The following is a 21920-nucleotide window of genomic DNA, read 5'->3' on the forward strand; positions in this document are numbered from 1 at the left end:
ACGTGAAATCAAAAATTGTAAAGTGTACCAGTGATCGTCAAAATGGGTGATAAAAATAAAGATGGTGACGGCCCGGCCGACGACAAGGACAAAAGAGTCAAAATTAATGTATTTACCTACACTCGTATTAAAGACTTACCTACCTTTAGGCATATGCAATCACACGAGAAGAAGAGGGTGCATAAATAGGACCTCAACATTCACATGGATTTTCTTAAAATCTGTTAGAGGCAAGGATATCAAATGAGAGTTGCTCCATGTAATTACCTAACTTGTCCAATCCAAAACATGATCAATAGGCGCACCTCGGGCTTCTCTTCAGAGAAGCACACAACGCCAGGACGAAATAAATCCCTTGTAGCAATGAAGTTTTCGAAACTATATTAAACTCGAATAAGGCATCATTTGAGTAAACTCAAGGCGAAACTGACTGTAGGTGGAAAATGAAGATGAAGCGGTGGAAGGAGAGGCAGGCCGGAGGAAGATGAAGAGGTTCCAGATGCCCAACGTGCCGCGCTGGTGGCAGGCCAAGATTATACAATATGCGTAAGTTTTATGGAATAAATTTTTTTTTTTTGGGCATTTTTGCTATTTGAACATTTGTTTAGTAACTCCAAATACACTATATAGATTAACTGAAGATAGCCATTTGGTCCAGTCCACTGCATAGGACTTCTAAATAAATAATAGTTAAGGAAAATAAAATAAAACACTTTTAAACAGGACAAGAAATGAAAATTTCCACGCGATGCTCTTACAGTTAGGTTAAACATTGTGAGAAAATCTTCCCAATTAAGCAATTGGGTTTCCCCTGTAAGGTTGTGGAGGTCAGGCGAGACCTCAAACTTATGAGAAAACGCAACCTGAACAAACGCCAAGTAGTATGATGATGATAATCATGGAACTTCATTATGTTTACATCGGAGTTACGTAATACATTCCAATTTCACTGACACAAATCGAACCTTGATACCGTATAGTTTTAAACAACAGGAAACTGATTAAACCAAAGCTAACCCCAATTAAGTACATAAAGTTTATCAATGATATTTATAGTTACAATGGATATAATATTTCAATGACGTATCATATCGCTCATATTAATAACATGTTTTGTCCCTAATTTCAAGAATATCACGTGCTTGACCCATTTCGCTTTATCGAAAGAACTGATTCTCAATCTGCCAAAAAACAAGTTTGTGTGCGTGATAGCACGTTCGAGATGTAAGAGACAAATAAATTACTCATTGTTGACGCTACGCTCATTGTTAACATTGTGCGCTATGATTTTTCCAGTTGTAGGTATAATTAACATTTTATTTTTTGTTATTTCCTCCATTTATCACTTCCTAACCTACCACTTTTTCCTTTCTGGTCTACCTCAACTGCCACTATTTTTCCCAGTCCATTCCTTTTATTCTTCTTTTATTTTCTCAATGTGTAGTAAAAGGCATACCTATCTATAAGGAAAAGGCGTATGTAAAAATTGCAATTTTATTGTCTGTAAAAAAATTCAAAACACCTTGAGAATACACAAACATTAAAAAATATATTTTTATACCTTGGCCTAAATTCCATTGTCTATGAAGGCCTAATAGAGAATAGGGTCGTCGGTACAAAAATTGCATACCCATGTTATTATTTCTATGTATCTGAAGGCCGCCCGAAAGCTGACCCGGTCGCGGAGACATTCGCGCCATCCGGGTCACTAGGCCTAGACTAACCTGTTGGCCAGAAACAAACAGGTCAGGTACACAGTCCACGCCCGTGTCACCTCAGTGACGATTTACCTTCAGCTACGGCGTACCACACCTCGTCAACAGCAAACTGCAATCAAAACTTTCATTAATCAAACATGCCCGAAGATATTGACAACATAATGGCTCTGGAAAATGAACGTGCCAACCAATTAACTACAATTAAGCTATGAAAGCGTTTGGAAAGGGCCCCATCGATGTGATACGATGAATTCGCGGGAAATATCCATGAAAGGTGTCAGCACAAATTAATGTTCGCGTGTGAGCACGTGGGGTGTTGAATGGGGTGGGTGGCTTCGACGGCGACGGCAATGGCGGCGGCAGTCATTGCACCTGCGACCATCGCTGGAGCAACATGCAGTGAAGAGTTCACCATGTTACGAACACCCTCGACTTCTTCAGATGGCTCTTTTTGGACTACAATAGAACTGCTGGCTGACCGCGGACGGCGGAGGTCAGCTGGAGATGCGGATGATTATGCAGTCTCCGTGGATGTACCCAAGAGAGGGGCGTCTGCTCTCAGGTGCCTATTGCCTTTCCTTACAATTAGCATTTATCCTATTACACATATGCGCGTGTCCCGCTTTTTCTTTAGTGGAGTTTAAAAACTTGCGATCTATTAAATAATTACATCCATAAATCATTCTAAGAATGACAAGAAAAGTGATTGTTCGAAACTTTACTTTGTTTATTGGATTACCGAAAGTTACATAAAACCTCTCAGATGTTGCGTGACTGAACGCGCTTGAAAGAAACTGTTTTCAAGGGCTCTGTAAATATTTACTCTCTCAGTTTAATGTAAGTGCGTCGCGCTTCCCGTATTCTTCATGCTTATCTACGTAAATCAGTGATGGAATTCCGACCTTACTCATGCAAGTTTACACTCCCGAGACAAGCTTTTGTTCTGGTTCAAAGTACTCGATGATAAAATAATAATAATTGCACGTTCAAACCATTTTGCATGAGTTGTCTGTACATGAATGTTGTATGAAAACAAGATTTATTACCAATGTGTTTTTGAATAAGCTTTTTGAGATGTTAAAATTTCATATATTTATTCGCCTTTCAATTTTGTTAAAATTTGTATTTGGACCGATCTGAAATTAATTTTTGACAGATAAACTCATGATTCGTTCCAATTTATAATTGAGCAATTGGTTAAACTACAACCACTAGGCATCAACTTTCAATACTTAGTTAATCCTGATCTTTCTTATAAAATATATTTATTTGTCATTAAACTTGCCTTGGTGACAATTAAAATCGGAAAGATTTAGAAGTAGTAGGTAGCATTAAAAATGCTTTCCTAAAGATTTTTTATGAAGGGCGCGAAATGAAAAGTTTCTGTTCAATACAATCAACGTTAGATAACGCTTCAATAGATTACAACATCTTGTGTGAGACTAAATACGTATCGTTTCCTCGAAATCGATTGTAACTAACGTTGAACGTAAGATATCGCATTTACGCAAGCACTTCTTATTATGAAAAACTTATTTATTGTATAAATGTGTAAGTGAACGCAATTTTTGAGTATAATTGTTCAAAGTTACTCAAGCTGATGAGCGTTTTATTTGGCACGTAAAAATCAAAGGTCTGGAACATCTGATGTGGATCTCAAAGAATCCAGCTACTAAAACGATAGCTTAGCAAAAGATGCTAGCCTAGTGAGCATTTAATGATGAGATATAAAAATTGAGGATCGGGAACTAATGCGGCACCTTTGATGAACCAGCTAAACTATAGGAAATATTGAAATTACATCTTAATGAAAGTCTCCAATAATTTGACTCCTTATCAAAAATTTTTTAGCAACGCAAACGATGTTTTGGATCATAAAGAAAAAGGATTTGTAATTGTATTTGTTCTAACGATTAAACTCAAACTATTGGACCAATTGTAATATTCGGCACATAGACAAAACCTTATCAAGAGTACTTAACAGGCTAGTTTTTGGAAATTCTCACGTAAGCGAGGCAGAATCTAAGAATATTAATGTTATGTAAGTTAGTATCTGATTTCTATTTGTTTAATTTCTATTTAAATAGAATGTTTGCCCATAGTGTTCACGGTTGTCGTTTATCATTCATTCTTTCTTCGAGCGCGTGTTTTTGTTTACTAAGGAAGTGTAATTGGTTATCTGCGTAATAGCCGACGTTTTTACGATTGCTACACCAATATTAATGACTATACTTTAGATTAAGACTATTTAATGTTTGTCAATCACATAGACCTAAGTATACCAATAGACGATTCTTTTTTACAAAACTATACCTACATATAATTATATTTTTTAACAATAATTTTTGGGAATAAAAACTTATGTTACTAATTAAACTAAGTCCAGCCTTTTGGAGTAACATTAAAGCTTTTCTACATATCTAAAATCACGCCTACCCAAAAGGGTAGGCAGAGACTACATCTTTCCACTTGCCCGCGACCCACGCTTCGCAACCGCATTCCTAACTTTGCATGCAAGCTCTTCAGATTCGTATACTCTTAATAAAGCTTTAATTTCTATAAAAGTTGAAAAACCCATGAAAAAATGTCGTTACCTTTCTCTGTGACTCAGCACTGTTACATTGGGTCCTGAATGTTAAACGATTTAAGTATTTAGATAATATAAAAAAATATTGTATCATTTGAGTTATAGTAACTCGTAACACAAGTCTCTTACTTCGAGGCTAACGCACCCTGTGTAATTTGCCCCGTATATTTTTATTTTTATACATCATCGACTGGGCAGTAATGCTCCCGGTATTACTCTGAAATTCCTCACACGGATGACGTGGTGATGTCTAGTAAAGTTATCGTCACGTTTAATTCCGAAGCTGTGTAAACAATGTCTACGCGCCTTTGTTTACACACTCACGCGCACGGCTGGCTTGTTTCATGTTATAAGATACATACATCACGTCCTTTTCCCAGAGCAAAGGCAGACAGAGGCTACATCTTTCCACGTGTCACGATCCTTGCATACCTACTTCTTTCGCTTCAACCGCATTCATAACTAGCTTCATGCAATTCGTCGGTTGCGGGTACTCTTTACCTGACTTGTCCTCGATTTCACTATATTAATATCAACTCGTATTTGTTTAATTTTTGTTTTTATTATATTACAATTAGTTATAATTCGCTGCCGTAGAACGTTTCTCATACCAGGTAACGTTTAAGGTTACGATATAGATCGAACAAATTAATCAACATTTAAAACGTTTTTAAGGCCTATTAAAAAAATTATGGAACATCCAAAAACACTTTTTAATTATCTATGTTGGCCTCTGGTTGTCTATATAACTGGGTCTTTAGGTACGCTACAATCATCGAACGCACAAACAATAATTATAGATACAGTCACGCAGTCTGAGTAACCTAGCAATATTTATTCAGAATTATGTAGAGTATCTAACTATGTTTACAGATTTATCAAGTTCAATATTATGCTAAACCGATTCATAAGTACAACCATGCAAAGTTGATAAATTTAACATTAGACTAGAACTGAACTATACCTACATTACGAGAAGCATTGGACTTAAGTTTACACTTCCCTTTCCTAGTTCGATAAAACGATCATATTTTGGAAAAATAAGTAATAAATAGTTTAATTAATGTTAATTATAAAAACAAATAAAATTTGACCGTCACTTGCTGGCCAAATAATTGGTTTACCAAGGCCTAGTGGAAATGACTCTGGTGATAAAAAATGCCGGATCCCCTTTTGATCTCATTTTCAATGTCTTATTTTATTAATTTTATGTAATTTAGTGAAGTCAAAACAAATAGGTGTTAATAAAAAATTAAAACACCATGCCTTAAATGATAAAAATGGAACAATTTTGATTGAATGAATGTTTATCAAAAATACCACTCGTTAATAATACACAATTTATTTTTTCATTCGTTTCAGTTCATAAAAAACAAAGTAAGAAAAATTCTTAGGGAATAAACGTTGTCTGCCTTATTTCAGTCGGGTCATTCTTTCACCTGTTCAAAATAATACATATATATGGGACAAATTACACATATTGAGTTAGCCTGTGTAAGTTCGAAAGTTGTATTACGATATACAAATTGAACGATACTATAATTTGCTGTTGTTCCATCAAAGTCTTAAGTACTCTATTCTCATATTCTTATATTCCAAATGCTTATTTAAGTATGTACAAATAGGAAGATTTTTCCGTAATATATAAATCTATTTATTACTAAAATTGAATTATAGTTGCGCTACATTACTCGTATGTGCTACAAAGTGACGAAGTGACTGGCACTTAACACTTAAATGTAAATAAAATACAACATATTTGTTACTGATCAGTTTCATATAGTTTTATTTAGGTATATTTATAAGTGCTAAATATTTAACCCTTTGATCACTACGGACGATATAGTTTCATATGTTTTCATTTAAAAAGAGGGTCTATTCGTTTTATATTCCATAACAATACCAAAAGTGATTATCGCCCCGCCTCGCGTGATACAATTCCACCAAAGATTGAAAGCCGACTGTAAAACTTGCGAATCATTAGCAACGGGGCCGGATTCTCTATGAAACAGTGTTTGGACAAAATATGTAAATTATTAACAATCTTTATCTGAAGCTATTAAAATTCCAACATAACCTAAAAGCACATAAATACATGCATATAACATAAAATCACGCCTCTTTTCCGGGGGAGTAGGCAGAGACTACCTCTTTCCACTTGCCACGATCTCTGCATACTTCCTTCGCTTCATCCACATTCATAACTCTCTTCATGCAAGCTCGGCGGTTTCGGGTACTTTTGACCTGACCCTTTACCAGGACGTCCTTAATTTGATCAAGATACGTTCGTCTAGGTCTTCCCACTCCGACCTTTCCCTCCACACTCTCCTTGTATATCTGCTTAGTCAACCTGCTTTCATTCATCCTCTAAAAGCACTGTTTCTTCTATTTGTGGGTAAATCAGCTCGTGTTTTTTTACGTTCATCGATAGTTTTTTTTAAGGATTTTAATTATTAAGGATACAATTATACAAGAAGAGCACACAATATAAAAGAATCGACGATTCGATTCGAGAATTGATCAAACCAATTCATAATTATCCCCTCAAAAGTCGTTTGACATGGTCAAAAAGTAAGCGAAATTTATGAAGATGTAATTCACATTCAAAATTTTTATTTATTATTAAAGGATACTTCATATCGCTTAATAATTGTCTAATCTTTTAGTTTCACAACGCTGGTTGACGTCAAATAAATTACTTAAAACTAAGTTTACTGCCGCTTCCAAGGCGTCAGTGCAGAAGAAGCAGTAACAAACTACACTGCAGCATTTTTTCTATGTACATGTATACTTCATGTTCATGCATATACTTATCTAGGAATGATATTTTTCCTTTCCACTCCTATATTATGATTACTTTACTCCTTTACCTGAGTCTTCATCTAAAATTATTACGGCCTTATTACGGCCCTGGTTGACAACAATTGATTAGAAGTTCAGAATTTTTTTTTCATATAGGTTTTTCCTATACCATGAATGCATTCTGGGGTTTCGGCAGTTTGGAAGTCATTCCCTTGCCTTGTACTGAACATATGGGTTATGGGAAATACTCATCTATCACGCTATTGAAAGGAGCGTTCATAATGGTAAACTGTAATTCTTTAGCGATATTTTTTTATTAGACAATAAAAGTTACAGATATTAACATTGACAATTTTATCAACATCTTAATGCTTGTTATAAAACAGTTTATCTATCGATGAGACCTTTTGACAGTAGAATTTAAGTTACTTACCTACTCGTTATTTAATTGCTGATAGAAGGTCAAATGTTATTTTCAACTATTAAATCAAGCTTAAAAACTTATTGTAATTTTTTTAAATTACTAAATCATAATCCGGTCGCGTACATCATGTTCATTTCTCGATCCCATATGGATTCCTGGATATTCATATTATTAACAAAGAATTCAAGGAACATAAATACGTTATCAATTTATCATTCACTACATATCTGGGGCCGGGCAATCAGAATGAAACCGATAAATGTTCACATACATAAAATCACACGACTTTCCCAGAGGCGTATGCACAGATTACCTACATGTTTCCACTTGGACTCTGATTCCAATAAAAAACAAGAGAAACCAAATTAATTAAGTAAGTTAGTAAAAACCAACCTACCAACCTGAAAGTGTTTTCACGTCACATGTGAACACAACTTTACACAAAAACCGTACATGTAAAGGCGGCGGGGCCGTGCCACACCGTACCAGGCCCTTCATAGGGCACGACATAAAGGCTCCACTATGACACGGGGTCTGGCGCCAAAACTACTAAAACTTGACGGGGACTCGACGGATTTGAAGTAAACAAGTGCGATTTCCAAAACGAGTAGTGGTAGCAACGACAGCTCGAGAAGGCGGGGGTAAGTCTCTGTCTTAAAAGATATAGTCGGATTTTCATAGAGATCCTGATCTCTATATGATGGCCTCTTATGTCATCCGCTATTTAAATTGAATATTTTGTCTATAGCAGTTTGTTTTCAAAAGATAAAAAAAAATATCCCAAAATGAACATGGACATGAAAAAAATTTTGATATTTATCAAACTCACTTATAACCTTTTTTTATATCGGAGGGGAAAGCCATTTCACGGACTAATGTGGGACTCTTGGAACCGAGTGTGTCAAAAACTCACTTATTACCTAAGTACCATTTCTTTTTTCTTGTTGTGGTGTCACCTCTCTGAGAACACTACGGGGTCCATGCACCCTATGACCACGAAGTGATTTCCTCCTGACCAACGCAACCTGTGCAGGAGAACCTTACGCATATTGTAACAATGGTTACATTTTTAGTCTCCTGTGTCTCAAGGTTTCCTCACTATGTCTTCCTTCACCGCCTGTAATTAAAAGCAAATTGTATATTTCCTTTTGTCCATAGTTTCGCCCACCCTCATGTGCGGGCCCGCCTCGAGAAGCACATGGGTTCCAACCTGGTCAGCCTCACAGACAAGTCCTACATGACGGACCTGGAGGAGAGGATCCGGGAGGTCAACGAGGAGAACCTCAACAAGAGGATCTCGGCAAGGGTGGTAAGTAGTATTCAGAAGCTCCATAAAATATTACCGATTATCCGCACCACAAAAGACTACATCTTACCACATATGTCATTTTCCCTGCACTTCTTTCGCACTATCCACATTCATAATTTCATACAAGCTCGTTGGTTTTGTATACTCTTGTACTAACCTTTCGCCAGGAAGTCCCTAATTTAAACAAGGAACTTTCGTCTGGGATTTTCAATTCCAGGTTTGTAGAATCTTTCATGGCTCAATAATTAGCTCGGTTTTTGTAGTATCTCGTAGTACTATCCGTTTTTTCTTATTTTATTAAAAAGTTTCCCTTCAACATTGAATGAAAATGGACTGAAGAAATAGCGTTTATTCGTCATCCACATTATCGAATAAGATATAAACTATACACACTTAGTTATACTGTACAATTTTGGAAGAAAAAGTACTTTAATGTTTTTCTAGATTAAATTTAATCTGTGTATTACCAAATTTCATCAAAATTCGTCTAGTCGAAACGTGAAAAACTAAACAAACACACATCCAGACATGCTTACGAACTTTTTCATTTATAATATTTTAGTAGGATTTCTTTAACGTGCCTTGCAGCGATGCAGACTTCAAATGTCTATAACTCATGTCACACGATAACCGACACATAACACATATGCCGTGTATCATCAGATCGATAGATCTCACGTTTTGTTTATAGCCGTCGACTGGATTTACGATCTTTATATATACTCTGAAATCTAGACTTAAATTGAAATAGATCACATATGAATGAATCGTTTATTCGGAAGTTAAGGATTACTTTCTTCTTTAAAAACTATTATATTTAAAGGCTATAAAACCCTAATTTATTTACCGCGTTTGATAACGCGTTAAATAGCATTGAATTTATTTTTTCACTGAGTTTTGGATATATTGTCATCGGACCGAAGACACGAAATAACGTACAGAATTCGTTGACTTAATGCTCTAAGACGAACTTTTCACTCTATTTATATAGTTGATCAATGCTTCAAAGAGAGCATTTTATTTGCATACTAAAATTGAATACCTACTGTTACGAGTGTAATAGTCTGAGCACTCAATTCTTCACTTTTACAACTATTTTATAAAATAAATAGGTATGCTTCTTGTCTCATAAAATTTACAGATCTGCAAGTATTTTGTAATATTGCCTAATTCAAAGTTTTCAGTTATGACACATTCCCTGTCATATTCGAAGGATTTTTTTCTGTGTGTAAAGTGTTTACTGTTATACCAAGTCTTTCTCTTGATCATCAACCATATTCCTTCCCAGTGCTTAGCAGCTGCCTATATTGAATTTTAAATATTTTCGTATTATTAGAAAGACATTCATTATTTACATACGGAATTGTTAACATTGTAGCAATACTTCACGAAAGAAATATCGAACGTTATGTAATAAAATTTTATACCCTTCCACAGATGGATGAAATGGAACGTCTCAAGCGTCTGATCCTGGTCGGTAAGACGCCGCTGAAGGAATGTCCCCCAGAGCTGTTCCACCACCCGGTCTTCGTGTTCTGGAGAATGGTGAACCGGGAGGTGGCCAGGGCGTCCAAGAAGCGAGCAGACGCTTACTATAGAAAACTGAAAGCGTCACAGAAGGCTGATCAGGTAAAGTGAGATTTATTTGCCGGAGCTATCATTGGTAGGTACTTGTTTACCAATAGCTTCGAGTATAAATATGATATGCGAAAATTTGGCAAGTTATAATTATAAATGCACTATTATGAAATTCCAATTTTCTAATTAATATAAGTTAAATTAACTTAAACATTATTTCACGTACCTAATTAAGTGAATCCTTTTCCTATTCAACTAATTTTACTTAACCATTTCTCTACTAACATATGTAGTTAGTTTTCTAAAGAAATAACTTAAGAATATCCTAATTTATTCCTATTATATGTAACTATTTCATTTCCATATATTGAAGATTTTATTTATTACTAGCTGGTGCGCGGGGCTTCGCTACCGTGGGAATTTTCAGGAAAAAAGTAGTCTTCTTCAGGCTCAACTCCGTCTCTGGACCAAATTTCATCAAAACCGGTCCAGCGGTACAGCTGTGAAAGCCGAACAGATAGAATGATAGACTTTCGCATTTATAATATAAGTAAGGTATTCCGCCAATGTTAGGCAAAAATTTTAATGTAATGTCCAGTAATATCTGTTCCATGAACTAAATCTAAAAACTAACATACGAACTTACTAACGATAGTATATTTATTTCTACAGTCATTAGAAGAAGAAACAGAAAACGTCCCTGATGAGGAAGAAGGCGAGCAGTTGTCTTCGGAACAGCTGCTAGCGAAATGTCGTGAGGAACTGGAAGAGCAGAAACAGGCCGACGTGGAGAAAGGAGTTCGCTTCACAGACGAACAGTTCAATCTACTCAAATATGAGACCAACGATGTTAAAACACTGAAATCACTAACGGTAAGTGTCTGACTCCAAATTATTCTGGTATCAGTTACTATTTTTCACAAATTTTCAAAATCTTTAAAATTAGAATCACTTTCGGCCACATCACATTTATATATTTAAAATAGACATAAGCTTAAAATGCAGCTTGTTACAAACTAAAATGAAACCCTGAGGTTTATATATATATTTGGCAGTACAAGTTTCGGTAAGTTTTTGGCAAAAAAAAAATACAATTTGTGATTGTATTTTTTTTTTTTGCCTAATATATCGCACTTATGTAGTAACGATACTTTATGATTATTACCTTATACCCACGTGAGTAACTTTAATTTTGATGTTTTAATTCTGACACGAGCGGGGCGTAACTTTAACTTACCAAGTGCAAACACGTTTCTAGATTCACCCTCACGGTCTCAAGTCCGCAGTCGATTCTAGACTGATCCAGATTCATAAAACCGTTTATCTATTAAGTTACATATTACTTCGGTAAATTGGTATCAATTTAATTATGTAGCTTAATGTCATAGCAAATAAGTTCAATATTCGTTAATCATAGTTTATCTTCTGTAGGGGGATCTGGCTCGTGGTAAACCAGTTCTATTGGAGTTATTTCTAGTTTGATGTGACCTTTATTCGTTTGCACCGGCGGTGTGTTATCATTGCTTATCACTTAACCTGCTCCATTCTTCGCTCGTGTACCATTGCAACCCTATCAAATATGTTATTGACCCATGATGCATTGGATATAGGGATAATTACCCTAGCAAAAAACAGCATTATAATAACTGAACAAAACTAATTAACATATATTTACCTGTACGTTTATGCACCTTGGTTTTTTTGATGTGCAGTAACTTAGCATAAATGAAGTGAAGAATGAAATGAATGAGCATGAAGAGATCTAAGTTAGCCACTAAAACCTTGTATAGAGTAAAAACGCTAAACCTTCCGAGATGAAGTCCGCATTGCTTTAAGACTCAAACCAATATCTGCTAACCTAAGATATATTTAACAATAGCTATTTTTTTACTACACTTCAAATAAAACGACCTATAAAATTAAAGATGACGTGACCTGACAGGTAATCTTAAGTTAAAATTTCCACAATAAATGCACCAATCGTAAACAAAATTATCGCAAATTTTACGCAATCACCCGGCCGTGCTAGCCGATTTTTATTGGTAAATATTTTTCCACCAACAGCGGTATAATAAATATTTGACTTTTTCATAAATAAGTTCATGGCAGTATGTCAAGGATTATATTAAATAAATAATATTATATATCACTCCGTGCCATCACAGAAAGATCGTCCGTAGTCATAAAAGATTACGTTTTAGTCATTGAAAATTCTCTGAATAGTAATAAACAGAAACAGAACACGTAAAATCCAATTCAAGGAACCATCTCAATCAATTTTCCTTAACATAAATATTTTTCCTCTTTACATGATAGAGACATTCTTTAATAATTCAAATATTCATTGCGTGACACAAATACCTACCTGAAAAATTCTTCCAACCTTTCTACGCTTAACCAAATTCACAGACAAATACTTTTATATTTAAATCAGCCAGTTTATAACACATTTCTTTTATTCAAATTAACCAGATTTTAGCTCATTTGAGTTGTTTAAAATCACTCATCACTTACTGGTATTGTTGCTTCGAATCAAAAAGAAAGTAGCATTTCAGAAAGGTCACTTGTAAATACGCCGTAAAAATCTTAGCTCGATTAGTACTTTAGAAATTTTTTTTGAGTCGCTTACCTACTACTTTCGGCTGATAAGCAGGAATGCGTGATAACTGACTGGACCTGTTCGACTTATAACGTGAAAATAAACAATCCCCAGTTATCTGAAGTAAAACCAGTATACTACAGGTCTTTACTGGTTATTAGTGCCAATTAAATTATATACTAGCTATGCTAAAGTTTGGCCCATATCAACTTGATATTTTGACCCAAACAGAATGGTACCTTGCCTACTGCGACAATGTTAGACTATGATGAATTTCTATTTATAATTCTTTTTATAACATTTTTACATTACATTTGATTACATTTTTAAAAGAATCCCCTTGGTGATATAAATGTCAAGTGATACATTACAGAAATTATACGGGTAATCCCCCATAATCCGCCACGTAGTCTATCTACTTATTTTAAAAATAGAACACTCGTTTATTAACAAAAGATAATTTACGGTAGAATTGAACATGCGTGTGCATCATCCTTTTTTATGTCCCATATATTAACCTATTAACCTGCCTGTCTAGACTGGTTGTTATCATATGTATTTACTTATATTCATGTCCATCAGAAACAGGACATATATTTGGAAAAACTATTGTAGAAAGATGTAATCTCTGCCTTCCTATCCAAAGTTTATGTACGTATTCGTACTATTGTGTGTTAATCATTATTTATCTTCTACAGACAGTTGAAGAGCTGTACGCGTTGGCGGACAAGATCATTGGCACGAAACGTTTATAAAAAGTTGTGTAATTCTTTTTTAAGCGTAAATGATTAACTGGTATTTGCTTTGTCATCCCGGTAGAACTTATTGCATTACGATACTTGGTACTTCTATATTTATGTCACTGCCTTCACGTTTGTGAAAGAAATCCAAAAATTCTCAAAGTAATTTATGTAGTTAGTAGTATAATTCTAATTGTTATCATCGGTATCCAAAATTCAACATTAAATAAACTAAATATTGTATTTTAGTTATGACTTATAATCGTGCCATGCCACTTGGGCTGGCAACACTCGGTGTCTGAGAGAAATGTAGAAATGTCATGTTATCTTGCGAGTAAGTTTGGTAAGGTTTAGTGTTTCGGTTACCATTATTTTATCGCTATTAATAAATCAATGAAAAATATTGTAAAGTTCATAAAACTAGTGGAAGTAAGCGAGATCGTAATTTTGTATCTATTAAATGTATTTTTACCGTTGACTAGTTTTATTTTTTAACTTTGTTTAGTATTTTTTCGGAAAATGTCTGATTGTAGTAATATTCAGTTAATACAATTAGGAAGTTTATTAAATAAAAAAGGTATTATTCATACAAATTTAATCAAAATATATCACAAATTTTACTTATTAATTACATTATTCATATGTGGTCTTAAAATAATAATCATAAGGCGCATCGCTTAACTAACTTTAACAAAACATTTGAATGCGCCTTTCCAGTATATATGACTTACTTCTTTCTTCTTCTTTCTTATATCTTTTTTTAATGTTTCAATTCCATCGCATACATGCAATACAAATGGATATACCTTTTTTTGATTACTTTCTTTTATAATACCGTTTTTAGTTAACTGTTCTGAGCTTCAATACTACATTAATTTTGAATAACTGTATCCTATTTGTCATGTTTAAAACATTGTATTTGGGTTATGGAAATGACGACATTCAGTACTACGTTAAATATCCAAGCCAATCCATATTTTCCTAGCGTATTTGAGAAAATTTATTCTGACTATCATCAACATTGAGACCTAGGTACGAGTATTTTAAAATATTTAAAGCACATAAATCCATCACATAAACGCATAGCGTACATTCTGACTGAAAGTCGAGACAAGAACAAGCTACGCCGTAGCCGACGCCGTAGACTGACTGCTACGAGTCCACGAGTGTCACAAATGGCTCTTTGGTCTACGCCGTAGCTGCGCGTAGATCAGCCCCGCCGGTTTGTCTATGGGTTGATAGATGTGGTGGCGCGGGTCCCCTTTAGTCACGTTTGCGGGAAATTTTGATACATCAATGTTCAAGTAATGTTTGTTCGGCATCGTCATCTTAATCCACGTTATCTAAGAACAAAAAAGACCAATTTACACAGTCCCTCATTTCGTAAAATAGGACGACAAGAATTTGTATGGAGCTCTATCCCCCAAACAAAACAGAATTTACAAAATATGCTGATAAAATTGATGTTCCGCAAGGACATATGTACATGTTTATGTGACACAAATTTATTAATTACGACAGCATGCGATAATCTTTGGCCTGAGACGACATGGAGCCGACATTATGATGTGTCGTTCACGTGACGACAGATAAAACGCTAGCGAAAGGTCCAGCTGTTTGTTTGTTTATAAATAGTGATGTTTTCATGCAAATCATGTGGGAACGTTCTCTTAGTCTTTTTGAGATACTTTTAAAATCTTTAAAATATATTGAAATAAAACGTCAATTTTTAAAGGTGAATGACCTTATCTAAATAGGATCTGATATTAATGTTAAGTAGAGTAAGCTAAGTTATTTTTATAACTTCTCTTGATATACTTATATCAAGAGAAGTTAAGTTAAAAAAGAAAAGTTAATTATTTAACTTTTCTTTTCTGCACTGAATTCGATTCTGCACCTATATCGCGTTATATATATTGGCATTGACAACACCTGATACCTAGATCGTACGTTTAAGATGGTCCTTACCTCTGCAACTTTTTCCAGAACAGTCTTCTCAGCTAAATACAAAGTATGTTGGACAGAAGGTGAGTATATCCCTGTGTCCGGGGGGCCCGCAAACTTGTCCAATATGGCGTCTTTAACAGTGAGCCACGCGTTGTCGAAGTCCGCGCTCCGCATGCTGTCGTACGTCCATTCGGCTTCTACGACAGTGCTGTTGGAGGACAAACAAGAAATTAATTAAGTCTAATTTTTGCACGATTAAGGGAAAGGCTTATTAATAAACATATAGGCCTTGGGCTAGCAACCTGTCATTAGTTCAATCTAAATTCCATCATTAAGCTATACAGCTCAAAGTGGCCTTTAATTTTTTTCAACACTATTGTTCTGTCTACCCCGCAATGGTAACAGACGTAACTATAACTTAAGTGATACTCCAATGGGAGCCCCATCACATTATGTAATTTATTTTGGGCAACCTTAAGAAGACTATGAATACAGCTTTAATCTTATTAAAAGTTTCTAATAATAAAGTACCTATGTTTTCGAGAAAAAATAATGCATATATGATAAAGTAAAACAACTTAAATTTTGCCAGTAAAGTTTAGGTTTTAAGGTTATCTAGGACTAATTTCAATGACAAAACCTGTAGTAAGTCAAGCTTGAAGCATACAGATCCTGTTGGAGAGAATGCGGATCTCCATCTCACAAAGAAAACGGAAAATTAAGTCAAATCATCGATTGACTAGAGATAGGTACAGAAAACCGAAAGTACCTACATCTTTTCAAATTACAAAAAAGGCAGTTCTTTATGTCGGTTACAAAGTCTTGAAATTAGGCCAAACACCAACACGGATATCAATAAATGACATATAGGTATTTGTGCTATCAAATAATACGTAAGGTCATAGTTTAGTAAGAGCTCATTAACACTGTAATATCTCTTCCTCTTACCAAAATAAAATTTGATTTGATATTTTTAATTAGATAATGATCCTCAAACACTGTGATAACTTATGTTTTTATTGATAATTATAATGCACATTAGACTTTGAAAAAAAAAGGTTTACCTAAATATTCTTTCAGCTGCGTCTGTTAAAGTTGTATATTCGTCTTGTACAAAGTCTACGAAGGCAGACTGTGTTGTTTTCAATACTCGAAGACCACTCAGACCAGACTTCACTTTGACCGCCTCTGTTAGGACAAATGTTGATAATTAATGTGGGATCCAGACGTCAATATCGTTTCTGTTTAAAAACAATATTCAAAATCATAAAATTGCTTAAGCAATTTGTACATATGACTAAATTAAAACTTATTTAACTTATTTATGGTACCTATTTAATAGATGCATAACATTTTTTTAAGTATATTAAAATGTTTTACTCACCATGTCTTTTTTGTGAAACTTCAGACCATCTTGTAGCTGTTGGTGAAAACACGAAAGCGTGGTTATGCGGCGTCCCGGCCTGCAGCCTCTCCCAGGGGTACTCCACTACACGACACTTCGCCTCCACTATCTGCTTGTACATATACAAGAAGTGGTTCACAACAACCGCACCGAACTCCTCCGGCGTTTTAACTCCGTGTTTCTTCGCGAGTAGATATACTGTGTTCTTCTGAGAATCTGTCGCGACAACTTCTTTGTTGTCGCCTACCACGTAAGCGGATTCTGATGTGAGTTTGAGTTCGGTGGAGACCTCAAACTCTCGGATGGCGTGGTAGTCGCCGTCGCGGTGCACGTGTAGCAACTTGACGGAGCCCTTGCCGTAGCCGTGGTCGCAGAGCTCGAAGCGACCGCCCGAGTCGGCGGCGGCGGTGGGCGCCGGCCGCGCTGCACTCGGACCCACTACGGGTTCGCCCGCACTTGAATTCGAGGGTTTTGCGTAGATTCTGTTAACAGATCACAATTGTTTAATTAATTATGTTTGTCTCTTATCTCTATCTTCGTAAAATTACAGAATTACAAGACTCTGTATAATAAGTAATTGTTTTAAAACTTTATTTCAATTCTCCTCTTATTTTTAAGTAGAAATCACAAAAAACAACTACGTCTTTAAAACTTTCTAAACTCTTGTAATCGGATAACTTAAAAAAATGGCTTTTTTGAATATATAAAAAAAAACACAAAACATAAGTTTAAATACGGTGAAATTATTTGGTTTGATACATTTAAGCAATGTGAATAATATTATTAAAATTTCGGTTAAAAACACTACTCTGGAAGATAGGATAATTGGAGGTATTTTCTAGCTGGAATTAAATCAGAGCTGCCACTTTAGAAATCTGAATAATATTAGTTTCTAGTTGCTCCAAATTCATTTTTATTTAAATAAATTTTGGTACCATTTTCAAGTTGTCAAAAAAACACAATTACCTGTTGGCACTAGTCCACGGCATTTTCAGGCACAAGATTCACTTTATTTTGAGGGTGTGCAAAAAACTGCGTCGTCGCATGTAGCCCAGCGGAGCGGAACTGTGATTGAGAGAATTCTGAATCCACACTTTATACAAGTACCCTATGACCTGCGTTATCAGCCCTCGCACGCGCCACATACTACTACATAAGAATAGCATCTATTAATTCTCCCTTATCAAATATCAACAATATTCTTGTCGTTATCAACCGAAAATACAATTGTTTTGTTTCAGACGCTCTTGATACCCTAAAAATACGTTTTTGTTTTGCATGTTTCTTATCCGTATTAATATGTAAAAAAAAATTGGATTCATTTTTTTTATACTTTTGTTCCGAAAGAATAAATTCAAACACATAGGTTATGTGTTTGAATTTATTCCTTTCTATTTGAATGAAATTTGACATAACTCTATATCTTGAGACTAAGGTAAGGTCGCACCAGGTCGCAACTCCCTATTTCCGCTAAGATACACCAGTTAAGTATTCTAACACACATGTACCTACCTACTGGAAGTGTTTCAATCTTGACGCAATAGAACAGTGGTCAGTAGCCTGGCTGTAGATAGAATAGAATAGATTTATTTTCAAAATTGGATACAAGGTAGTAGACCTTGTAGGTAAGAAGTCACATCACTTAAATCTACTTATAACTACTACCGCTTTCAAAACGCATGTGTAGAAGAAGCGGCGGAACAAACTACACTGCAGCATTTTCACCGGACGTCAATTTACAAATATAGATCTCTTAAATCTAAATCGTGGATGAATGCGCTTGGATGTATAAGCTCTCTTCGCAGCCCTCGAAGCCAGAAGAAATGATGATGAACTGGAAATCACTTTATTCTCCGCAGTTATAATGGTAAGCACAGTTGCGTTGGGACAGGTCCGCAAGGGTTGCCTCCGCAGGAGCCTACTTGAAGACGTAGGTGGGTGGTCATCTTATACAGCCCCAATAAGGGCTAATTGGCACTGCCAAAAATTTTGTGGTGGAGGGGGAGTTCCATTTCTCAATAGTAAAAGTACGCTTTAACATACCGCGAGATACATACATACATATGGTCACTCTATATCCCTTGCAGGGTAGACAGAGCCAACAGTCTTGAAAAGACTGAATGGCCAACGTGGGCTAGGGTTTAAAGCAAAACATGGCGTCGATATAAAGGAGGGAACACATTTGTTGGGTTTAATTCTCATTCAACCGTTTCTTTCATTGCCCTTTAAATCACCTTTCCGTTTCTGACAAAGCGGAGATGACGCCCTTATACCCTACAGAATTCGAATTCTGAGCCTTTGTTAAGCAGTTATATCAGCCCTACACGAAATCTTTCAGCACTCAGCCGTTTCTCCAACAGGAATCAAAATGGCTATAGGAATACACCTAAGTAGCATATACGCTTTTTCCAGACTTTTATATATCTTAGGTATATATACGTCCAATTAATTTTACACAGATTAAGAGCCTCGAAGTAACTTCGAGACTTTTGTTAAGCGATACTCAACGATACTAATTTTTATAATTAATACTAATACATGCATACATAAAATCACGCCTTTTTACCGGAGGGGTAGGCATAGACTATATCTTTCCACTTGCCACTATCTCTGCATACTTCCTTCGCTTCATCCTACTACTAATACTTATGTAGATAAACATCCTAGACCCAGGCTTAATCAAAGGAAGTTCGTTTCATGATTCCCTAACCGGAATTCGAACCAAGAAACCAGTGTCACAGACAAACGCACTACCGCTGCGCCACAGAGGCCGTCTATAGTATTTTCACGATCCCAACCATTTTAAATTCTCTATCGATCTCAAAACCTTTTTCAATGCCATAAGAGCTCTCTCTACCTAGTGCAATTCCTTAAATTTTATCAAACAATATTTCTGAATATTCATTTCATCTCATTAACACAATATTCTTCTTCTTCCTGTACCACCGCCTCCTACTTCTAGTGCTGACTACAACTAGAAGACGGGATGTTTGGTTGCCTACATTTTATGCTTATTTTCGTTATACTTACAACTTTCTAACCCTTTAAATATTTGTGTTCCTTTAATGTTTCATCCACATCCTGCTGTATTTTTGCTCCATTATGCTTTTTTTAATCCCTCATCACTTAAAAATAATCTTCTCCTTCCTATACCGCTTCCATCCTGGCTTCTAGCCAGTAACTGTAACTAACCCACACCCTTCTACAGCCAAAAAACGAGATCCTTATATTCCTTCCATTCGTCGCAGTACAATAATTTTTAAGATATTTAAATATCTATAACCTTGGGATTTCTTTAGGCGATGGGCTAACAACCTGTCACTATTTGGATCCCAATTCCATTAATAAACCATACAGCTTGAATGTGACTTTTAAATGTTTTCAAGACTGTTAGGTTTGCTTAGTTCTAAAGTGATAAAGATCTATTTTATGATGTATGAACTAAGGACTAAAACGAGGGTGAAGTCCCGGGCAAAAGCTTGTTTAAAAAAATAATATAGATAAACTTGTCGAAAAGCTTACACGTGTAAACCTTTGTTATTATATCGCATCCACATAATTCTTGTTCGTACGAGTATAAACCGAAATTCTATTGTTTGATATAAATTATTATTTTCGCCTAATACAACTAACTTACACGTGTTAGTTGATAAAGAATACAATAAAACCAAAAATTAGTTAAGAGCCAGTCGGATTCGCGCACGAAGTGTTCCGTACTATTCACTACCTTTCTTTAAAAACTGCAAAACATGTATCTTGTATTGGAAATCCCATGCTTATAATATTTTTTTATTTTTTGAAATATTTGTTGATATAGCGGCAACAAAAAAACATCATCTGAGAACATTTCCTCTCGGACCATCATATCCACTTTCCTAATTTGCTACTTCCCAAAAGGACCTTCAACTGTCTAAGAATTCATTTTAGCGAAAGGAAAAGAAAGTGGACTCTTTTAAATAAAGTCCTGTTTTACCCTTTGGATACGAAACCCTAAAAATATTTTAATTATAATTAAGCAATTAACTCTGATCACGTCTTGTGTAGACCTTCAAGTTATCGCGGGAACAAATCTACCCGTCATTTGAACTCTGGCGGGCCATGGCAGAAGGCGTGCATAATCCTAGTTTGATATCGCCATAAATATCGCCAATATGGACCTAAACTCAATAATACCAGGCAAAGTGCAAAGAAAAATGTCGAAAAGCGGAAGCCTGAATAATGAAAATTGGTGGTAGGTAGGTAAATCCGTTATGAGGGGTTTGGAGTAGTGTATCGTATTTTTCTCTATTTTGTTCATCCACATTAAACACAGTACCTACCTTGATGGTACAAGACCATAGAGCTCTGAATTATATAATATTAGGTCCTTACATATGAATTTGTCTTTTGGTATAAGCGGAACAAAAAGTAGAATTTTTTTTAATGTAATTTATTTATTTGATCAAAGTAAGAACCATTATTGTCCATGTACTTTTGCCATCTCATGAGTAGTTCATTGATCTCGTAACTAAAAAACAATTTGGCCGGGAATCAATAAAAATTTTTAATGCGGTTTGGACTGTCCTATCGGGTTGAATTTTTTCTCTTGGAAGAAGATATTCGAATTTCAAAAAAAAATGGTAATCTATTGAAGCAGTCTGGGGAGTGTCGTGGATGTCTTAGACATTCCAATTGAAGCTCCTCTTATTTGGTAGTCGTCTGTTGTGCAGTATGTGGTCTAGCGTTGTCGTGAAGCAGCAGTGGCCAAGCGAGCGTCCAGCCATTACGATGAGCGTTTCCGATTATTGTAGAGAATCTACTTTTCATCACAG

At 35.4% G+C, this 21920-nt stretch overlaps 2 protein-coding genes across 2 annotated transcripts; one reads left to right on the forward strand and one right to left on the reverse strand.

The window, feature by feature from the left end:
• Positions 1-42: 42 nt before the first annotated feature.
• LOC106143019 (uncharacterized) lies at positions 43-14181 on the forward strand. The gene is made up of 6 exons (XM_060950575.1): positions 43-108; positions 437-546; positions 8690-8840; positions 10278-10469; positions 11091-11291; positions 13716-14181. The coding sequence occupies exons 1-6, from the start codon at positions 43-45 to the stop codon at positions 13770-13772; spliced, it is 777 nt and encodes a 258-aa protein (XP_060806558.1). The 3' UTR covers positions 13773-14181.
• A 185-nt stretch (positions 14182-14366) lies between these two features.
• On the reverse strand, positions 14367-18169 carry LOC106143030 (uricase). The gene is made up of 5 exons (XM_013344999.2): positions 18076-18169; positions 17089-17591; positions 16769-16892; positions 15726-15912; positions 14367-15100 (listed from the first exon to the last, which is right to left on the reverse strand). The coding sequence occupies exons 1-5, from the start codon at positions 18096-18098 to the stop codon at positions 14927-14929; spliced, it is 1011 nt and encodes a 336-aa protein (XP_013200453.1). The 5' UTR covers positions 18099-18169; the 3' UTR covers positions 14367-14926.
• Positions 18170-21920: the final 3751 nt, after the last annotated feature.

This window comes from Amyelois transitella, chromosome 2 (assembly GCF_032362555.1).
Source record: "Amyelois transitella isolate CPQ chromosome 2, ilAmyTran1.1, whole genome shotgun sequence".
Lineage (NCBI taxonomy): Eukaryota > Metazoa > Arthropoda > Insecta > Lepidoptera > Pyralidae > Amyelois > Amyelois transitella.